The 7,654-nt window shown below is 42.2% G+C and overlaps 2 protein-coding genes across 4 annotated transcripts in view; one reads left to right on the top strand and one right to left on the bottom strand.

The window, feature by feature from the left end:
- The window catches only part of kcnj20 (potassium inwardly rectifying channel subfamily J member 20), a 181,203-nt gene that overhangs the window by 46,397 nt on the left and 127,152 nt on the right, over positions 1 to 7,654 (bottom strand). The window lies entirely within an intron of this gene.
- Positions 304 to 7,429, top strand: LOC148640385 (uncharacterized). Of its 2 annotated transcripts, none has more exons than XM_088621325.1 (10): positions 304 to 433; positions 1,976 to 2,034; positions 2,406 to 2,591; positions 3,104 to 3,253; positions 3,761 to 3,811; positions 4,649 to 4,720; positions 5,030 to 5,074; positions 5,855 to 5,928; positions 6,068 to 6,102; positions 6,222 to 7,429. In XM_088621325.1, the coding sequence occupies exons 2-10, from the start codon at positions 1,983 to 1,985 to the stop codon at positions 6,274 to 6,276; spliced, it is 720 nt and encodes a 239-aa protein (XP_088477451.1). In that variant the 5' UTR covers positions 304 to 433; positions 1,976 to 1,982; the 3' UTR covers positions 6,277 to 7,429. The 2 variants fall into 2 exon arrangements, with proteins under 2 accessions (XP_088477451.1, XP_088477452.1); XM_088621326.1 differs by having other exon boundaries at positions 313 to 433; positions 4,667 to 4,720.

Genomic DNA, 7,654 nt, shown 5'->3' with positions numbered 1-7,654 from the left:
CCTTGATGTATATTTAATTGATGATCAATGCAATATCTGTTAAACCTGCATTTGTACAATTTCATTTAAATATTAGAGTTTTTTATCAAGGATACCACTGCTCTTTCTATTACTGCTACAGCTACCTGTACCGCTGCTGCTGAAGTTGCTGTTGCAGTTATTGCTGCTCCTCCTGATGCGAACATTGCAGCTGACGGTCCTAAACCCCGCAAGGCAATCTGTGCTGCCCCGCTGACAGGCTTTGCTTCTTGAGATCGAAAGTTTATGCAAAGTTGGGGGCCAATTAAAAGGCGGTCTCAGGGAATCTGAGGCTGGGCGTGAGAAGAATTTAGAGGGTGTGCATATAAAGACCGAGCTCTTGTTCACAGATCACACCAGACTGAGCTTAGAGGAAAGAGATTATCAGCAAGTCCCAACACACGTGTTTCAGAAGGTAAGCACTATTGCTGCCACCTTTCTTCCCAGCTCAGGAAAAACGTTGGAACTGTTTCCAGATCTTGCTGGAAGGCTGTGGACAAAATGTTTTAGCAAGAATTTTTGTGTTACTACTGGAATGATTTGGGTGTGCAGGACACTTGGAAAAACGTTTTAACCACATTAAAAGCTTATAGATTTAATAGATTAATAGATTTTCTATTGTGTTCACATTACATGTGGATGTTTCACAGCAGTTATTAAGGATGTCAGGATGTTACAACGTCAGGTGAGCGTTACAGCAGCTCTGTTTTAGGTTTTGGCTATGATAATGTTGTAAAGACCTCTCTGACAACACACCTAGGAGACCCAAAACTATAGACTATAGACTATAGACTACAGACTATAGATAATTACAGCATAATACAAAAACTTTTAGAATAAAAAAAATTCTACGGGCACAAAGTAAATAGTTCTAATAAAGTGCATTTGTCAATTTAAAAAAAATTTAAAGAAAAAAAGATTAACGTTCTGGGCATATTTTACATGTAAACTATTTTCTTAAAAAGAAAATGCTTAAATAAAAAAATCTTCTTTGAACCTTTCAATAAAAAATTCCAAATTGCAAATTACATTTTTTCCCTGCAAGGGCCAGCCTGTGTTTTCTATACAATAATACCTAATAAACAGCATAGTGTTTTTACCTATGGTCTGTTCATATACAAAAAAGAAATCGAATACCAATAGTAAATTGTCTTAGAGATATATGTGTCCTCTGTACGGAGATAATCTTAGATTATATTGACTGTCATCTTTTATTTTATAACGTATCAAGCTCATCTTTGTTTATTTTTCAGTTTCTTGAAATTAGTAAAAGATTATGTGGGTTTAGTAACTGCAATTTAGAGACATTTCTGAAAAACTGCAACACACATTTTGAGACATTGTGGTAAATTTCTGCATACCAAAGTATTATTTTCTAAAACCAGTAATGTGAATCCTGCTGTTAATCCTGTCGTTTACCACAGCTGCTAATCCTGAGACTAATCATTTCAGAATTGCACCTGGTACGTGAATGAACTGGGGAAAATAGGGTGTGCTTTTTGTTTTACAAACTGTTAGATTACTTGGAAGCAATCCTGTAAAGCTTTTTTTACAAGTTCTTCCTCCTTGCATCTTAATGTATGTATACCCTGAGTCATCCTAATTACTGGATTAGGGTGGTATTGTAAAGTTTATCTACCTTTTTATAGTCCTCTGAATCCATTCCTTGTATTAATAAACAATTATCAAGGCATGGGAAGACAAATAGTTTCGCCATTTTAAATTTATTTAATCTTAAAGCATGCGTTTATCATCAAATGTCCACTTATTACTCAGAGTATAAGGAGTATTTCACCCATCCCGTCTCTTTAGACTTGAAAGCAATCTTGCAAAATCTAATGGCTAACTATAGAACTGTGGTGAAACAAATTCCATTAGATGTCCAGGACTCAAATAATATATACTGTAATGACTCCATACAGCCTCCTAATTCACTCGGTATGATTTCTTCTTGCAGAGAGAATATGGAGTGTGGACAGATTAGGAATCTGCTTTTTTGCTGCATCTCTGCAGCTGGTAAGCTTTCATATTGATCCCATTGTAATTTCATCAATTTGTTGTATGTTTGACACAAGCGGTGGAACTCTCAGTTCCCCTGGGCTGGATACCAGATTTTCACAGCTTGAGAACTGAGAAAAAAAAGTTTAACATCTGTGTTTTCTAAATTTGTGTCATTGTGATAAAATAATTTTATTTAAAAAGACTGGTGATAAATTGCATCCTGTATCCTCAAAGGTCATTCACAAATTCCACCTAATGGTTTTGTTTAGAATGCCCTATTCCTTGTGTATTGACCTGGTCATTGCTGTCAGAGTTGTGATGTATTACAGGATAAAGACACATTGGAATTGTCTGGATTGAGATTTTTCTTGTTTGGTTCTTTTCAGCTGTAAGCTGCTGCACAGGATCAGGGCTCTGTGTCCCTGAACACACTGAGAACATATCATGCAAAACCATGGACCCTCCTGGAGTTTTCTGTCAGTCCTTCAAGGAGTGTGGTGCACAGCCAGGCCAGTGCAAACAGCTGGATACCCCAGACAAGCTAGCATGCACTGTCAGATTCAGAAAGGAAGGTACGTTTCCTCTTGGCAGATTGTAATAATCAGACACTCCAGCCTAAAGAATATAATACGTGCAGAGAGCTGTGAGAGGAGGTGTGTAAGTGTGAAATCTTCATCTTCCATCTCTTCCATCATGATGAGTCTGCTTGTCCTGGTGCAGCAGGAACACAGGTGTGGACAATCCCTACAAGGTCTTTAATTCTCAACCAGTGGAGACTCCACTCAAAGCAGGCTGAGCTGTCGTGTGACAGATTGCTGGTTCTCTGGACTCAGATTCCCAAAGAGGTGAAGTGTGACAGGGTGAGCAGTCAGTCAGGGGACTCTGGTGTTGCCTGGTGTTGCCTGGTGTTGCCTGGTGTTGCCTGGTGTTGCAAGGTGTTGCTAGGTATGCACTGCTATCAGCAAGAGCTGTACTTGTCCCCCCTGTGCTGTTAGAGCCATGGGGCTGATGGTGTGGAGAAGAAGACAGGAGTCTGGGGAAGAGGCAGCTGCAGTGTTGTCAAACGTTTGTTTTACAATTTCAGCTTCCAAAAGAATATACTGCACTGAAGAGATTACTGAAGTCAGATGCTGGGCAAAGAAGCCTTTTGCACTGTATTGTGATCAATACAATTGGTTGGACCTTAGTGAAGACACACAGTACTGTCACCTGACCTACCAAAGACCCACCGGAGGTAAGAGTCTGTGTCACCTCTACCCGTGTCCTTCCCTGGTTTCTGTGGTCTTAAGCTGAAAGGATCTTGCCGAGGGTGAGGAGATGCTGATGACAGGACAGGGGTCACTCATGCCTCCAACTAACACACAGAGGGTGTCACTCAAGTGGGGGTGCTGATTTTCAGATGGGGGTCTGACTACTTACAGTTATTAAGGTACTGTGGCTGTGTAAGAATGATCAGGTGTTCCATCTAAATATCTGTTCTACTGTATAACACCTATGTTCTCAATGGGGTCTCCCAGAATTTCCTCCTCTTGCTGAAGTGCTTGGGACACCAAGGGATCTGCTCTTCATTCCAATGAAGAATTATAAACGCAGTGAGACTTGTAGGCTGAAATGTCATGGCATGATTCTGTTTGCTAGCTTTCAAAAACAGAAAGGTTTGTGTTTTTCTTGAAGGACGTTGAGCCTTCTGTCTGGCAGTGTCTTCATTTATACAGTTCTATGGTTTATTTTTTCAATACAGATCTTCCGTCTACAGGAGTCAAGACAACCACAGTGACCCCAATCACTGAAGGTAAGACATTGTCTTTGGAGTCACAGTGCTGCTTGCCTGCTCTCTCCCCTTCACCTCCAGTTGAGGAAAAGCTCTCTTTCACCAGAATATGACCAGGGGTGGCAGAATTGTCAACAAGTAATTTTCCATCATGTCTGTGGTTTGAAAGGAAAAAATACCCAAAATAGGAAACTAAACTGGTCTCAGTCTCAGAAACACAAACAACTACAACAGTGCTTATTCATATAAATGGTGATAAATTGGTTATTAAGTCATTGGTCATAGATCTGGTCATTTTCACCATCGGTAGTGTAGTAGGGAACAACTGAGCAGCAGGTTAATTAAAGGCCAAAAGAAGGTTTTGGTGTAAAGTGTAAATTGAAATATGTAGTAAAGTGATTCCAACACTTTAGAATGCAGTAGCTTTTATAATAGTTTAACTTTTATTACCCATTATAAAATGTGAACAGATTCACATTGAAAAATTAAAAACAAGAATAACTGCTTCTATGCAAGCAATGTTACGAACTAAGAGATTAAAGGAACAAAATCGCTTTAGTATTGTTATAGGAATTTTACAGGTTTTTAAAATCCTGAAAAAATAACACAGGGAACTGAACTTCCAGCTCTGCAAAGAACAAGAGACATGACTGACAATCAACAAATGAATATTTGAAAAACAGAAATAGGAGGTTGTTCTTCCCAGGCAGCCCTGAGCAAATCAAACTGAGCCAAACTGTGAAGCAACACACTGGCAGCTCTTGGCAGAAGACAGATTTTGTGATGAACGTGCTACTAATCCATCATAGGATCAAGACAGATCTTTCATGTTACCTTTCTTATGTTCTTGTTCTACAGTATGTGTTTACAATGCAGTCCTGAATACCACCTCCACTGAAAATCAAATCCCACAAAATGATACATTCAGGGGTAAGTCTCTGTTCTGTGTGGATTACCTGTGTTCCTTTCTGCATTCTGTCCTTTTTGTCAAGTTTAATTTCCCTGAGTCCCTGGCTTGTCCTGCTGTCCCAGCGGTGAGTGGACACTGGGGGGCTGGGCTGTCCTGTCCTGTTCAGACTGGGCTGTCTGACTGCTGAGTGATTCAGGACCTGTCACAGGGCCCATGGTGACAGATTTAATACTTTTTAACTGTAATAGCAGACTTGGAGTAAAAAAAATAGTGTTCACCATTATTTTATTTAATTATTTTTATTAAATTTGACTAATCTTGTCTTTTAGCTGACAGTTCCACAGAGAACACAAACACAGCAGCAGACTCTAATAGTAAGTTTACTCTTTTATCTTCCGGCTTGTGAGTCGTGGATCAGTGAAAGGAGGAAGTGGATTCTCTCCAGGACCCAGAGCTTTCATTTCTCAAGAAAGACGGTGCTGTAAAACAGACAACCGTGGCCACTTTCAAGTTCTACTGTGTCAGAACACTCACTGTTAAACCAACTGTACGAAAACTTAGACAATGTTTTTATCTAAAACATTTTATCTAGTTTATTCTCATTATGAAATTGTAATGCATCTTGAAAAGGTCTTATAAGTTGGTTGTGAAGCTGCACAGTGAATTTACACTGAAACAGTCAAAATAACAGTGAGTGTTTTCAGCTCCTTCCTGTGTTGTTTTGTTTTTTTGTGCAGAAGTAATGGAGATAAAGTGTTACCACTGCAATCAAATTGTCACAAAGAAAACATGTTCGTACAGAACAATAATTAGTTAAGCCTCTACTCTCTATATGAGTGATGTCCTGACTGCTTGGTCATTAGAAAATCCCAGGAAACTGTTTATAAGAGGAGGGCTGTTATCTATGGTGTCCTGTACAGTCAGGACTCACTTAAGTTCCACCTTTATCCACCTGGTGCTGCAGTTTCTCTCTCCTGCCCCTGATCTGTGTGCAGAGAGGCTGCTGTGTGTCTCCCAGGTGGGAAAGCACTTCAGTGGGGATGATGTGGATCCTCTTCTGTGGGTGAAAAGCTTTGGGATTCAGTCCTTTGTTATTATTCCAGGAGCATAGTGGTTTGGTAATTTCTCAGACTTCATTTTGGTTTTCTTTTTAGGAAATCTGAGGAGTACAGTTGGAATGTTTGTGACTCTGGCTCTGTTAACCATAACAGCTATTGCTGTCACCCTGGTGAGTCTCTGTGCTTAAGTGCTGATCTGCACACAACACACACCCGACCTGATTGTAGATCCTCCACACAGCATCCCCACTGTGTCTCCAGTCAAACCTCCTGCAGCTACTGACTGGATTTCTCTTCTTTCTGTCTCAGATCCGGAAATACAGGCGCCAGGCTGGAATGGGGAAGTAAGTGTTGATCCAACAGTCCTTTTTAATACACCTCCTGTATCGATTCAGGAATAGGAATGTGCCGCGTGGGCTGCTGTATAGTCAGACTGTGATCAGACTCTCTCCTCTGTTTCCAGGGATGATCCAGAAGAAATGCACCAGAGCAGAGAGCCTCTGTTTGCTGGGAACTGAAAGTCTGGCCTTTGTAAGGGACAGTTCAGGGGGGGCTGTTAAAGGAGTCTTCATCTACACTGTCCTACGGCTCAGTTTCTTACTTTTAATCTGCTCCACCTCTTGCTCTTAGGAGCAACTTCTCTACTGAATAGGTTGTACCTCACTTGATAGTAGTTTGGCTGCTGCTGCTCAGAATTGTGGACTAGCCATTCTGTAAAATAACTGAGAGTAATATGGAAGAGGCTGCTTCCGAAGACCTCAAGGGTCAGGTCGGGCTCAAAGCCCATCCTTTGATTCGGCCTGTTTTCTCTGGGGAAGAGAATGACCGAAATGTAGCATGTCCGTCCATCTCTGCGAGACCCGATTGTGTTGGTGGTGAAACGTGTGGATATACTGCCCTCTGCTGGCCAGAAGCGTCGGTGCACCTGCACTTCACCTGAATGTGACAAAACGCTGATCACAGCCACCAGCGACACCAGAGACCCGGGTTTGAATCCAGTTGGGCCGGTCTGCCTTAGTAGAATTGAACACAACATGAGCACCTACAGAACATACATCCTATACACCTGCTGGCGCTTTACTGCCAAGAGTGTGTTATTTTTTTATTCTCCAGGGAGTTCCTAAATGTATCTGGAACAGCTGGGCTGGTGTTTTATGTATATATTTCTATTATATTTTTTACAGTAATGTTTCAGGGAAGGGTTTGGAGCTATCTGTAACAGTTACAATGGGCTTGGTGCCTTGATTGCCTGGACGCTAATGGCCACTAATGGCAGGACTGCTTTGCCACCCAAGGAGCCAGTGGACACTTGTCAGTGGACAGAGCCAGTGAGATGAGGCCTGGACAAGACTGGGTCCTGAAGGACTGCACTCCTGTGTCTGCCTTGTCCCTGCTGGTCACTTCGGAAACACGTGTCTGTGGCTCTGTGACGGCTCAGATCTTACACGCTACCCAAGAGCTGCACACACCGGCGGCAGCACTGATGAGTGGGACGGAGTTGTGTCTGCTGGCAGCAGGGAACGAGATTTCTGTCTCACCGGTGTTCATGTCGTTCGGGAATTCTTGGGCTCTTGTTTTCACTTCTGTAAATCCTGTGCTGTTGCTGTGTCCTGTACTCTGAGGAAGAAGAGCTGCTGTATAAAGTGTTGGCTGGGAAAGGCTGCAAAACAAGACGGACTGAGTGGTCTCTCGTTGGTAACCGTTGTCCATTGTCTCACTGCGTGGTCCAGTCCAGGTTCACGGGGGGCTGCAGTCCATCCCAGCAAGCATGGGTGCAAGGCAGGGGCCACCCTGGCCAGGACACCGGTCCATCACAGGACACACTCACACACCCTGGACAGGACACCGGTCCATCACAGGACCCACACAAACACACACGCACTCCTGTGGACGGCA

Source organism: Lepisosteus platostomus, chromosome 26 (assembly GCF_059453375.1).
Source record: "Lepisosteus platostomus isolate fLepPlt1 chromosome 26, fLepPlt1.hap1, whole genome shotgun sequence".
NCBI classification, from domain to species: domain Eukaryota; kingdom Metazoa; phylum Chordata; class Actinopteri; order Semionotiformes; family Lepisosteidae; genus Lepisosteus; species Lepisosteus platostomus.
This window is presented reverse-complemented; position numbering and strand designations above follow the sequence as displayed.

What these genes read in the sequence shown, in the direction of transcription:
- LOC148640385 (XM_088621325.1), top strand. Translation starts at nt 1,983, where the DNA reads ATGGAGTGTGGACAGATTAGGAATCTGCTTTTTTGCTGCATCTCTGCA. An exon ending in TTGCTGCATCTCTGCAGCTG is followed by an intron (nt 2,035 to 2,405) that starts GTAAGCTTTCAT and finishes GGTTCTTTTCAG; the next exon opens with CTGTAAGCTGCTGCACAGGA. An exon ending in CACAGCAGCAGACTCTAATA is followed by an intron (nt 5,075 to 5,854) that starts GTAAGTTTACTC and finishes TTTTCTTTTTAG; the next exon opens with GAAATCTGAGGAGTACAGTT.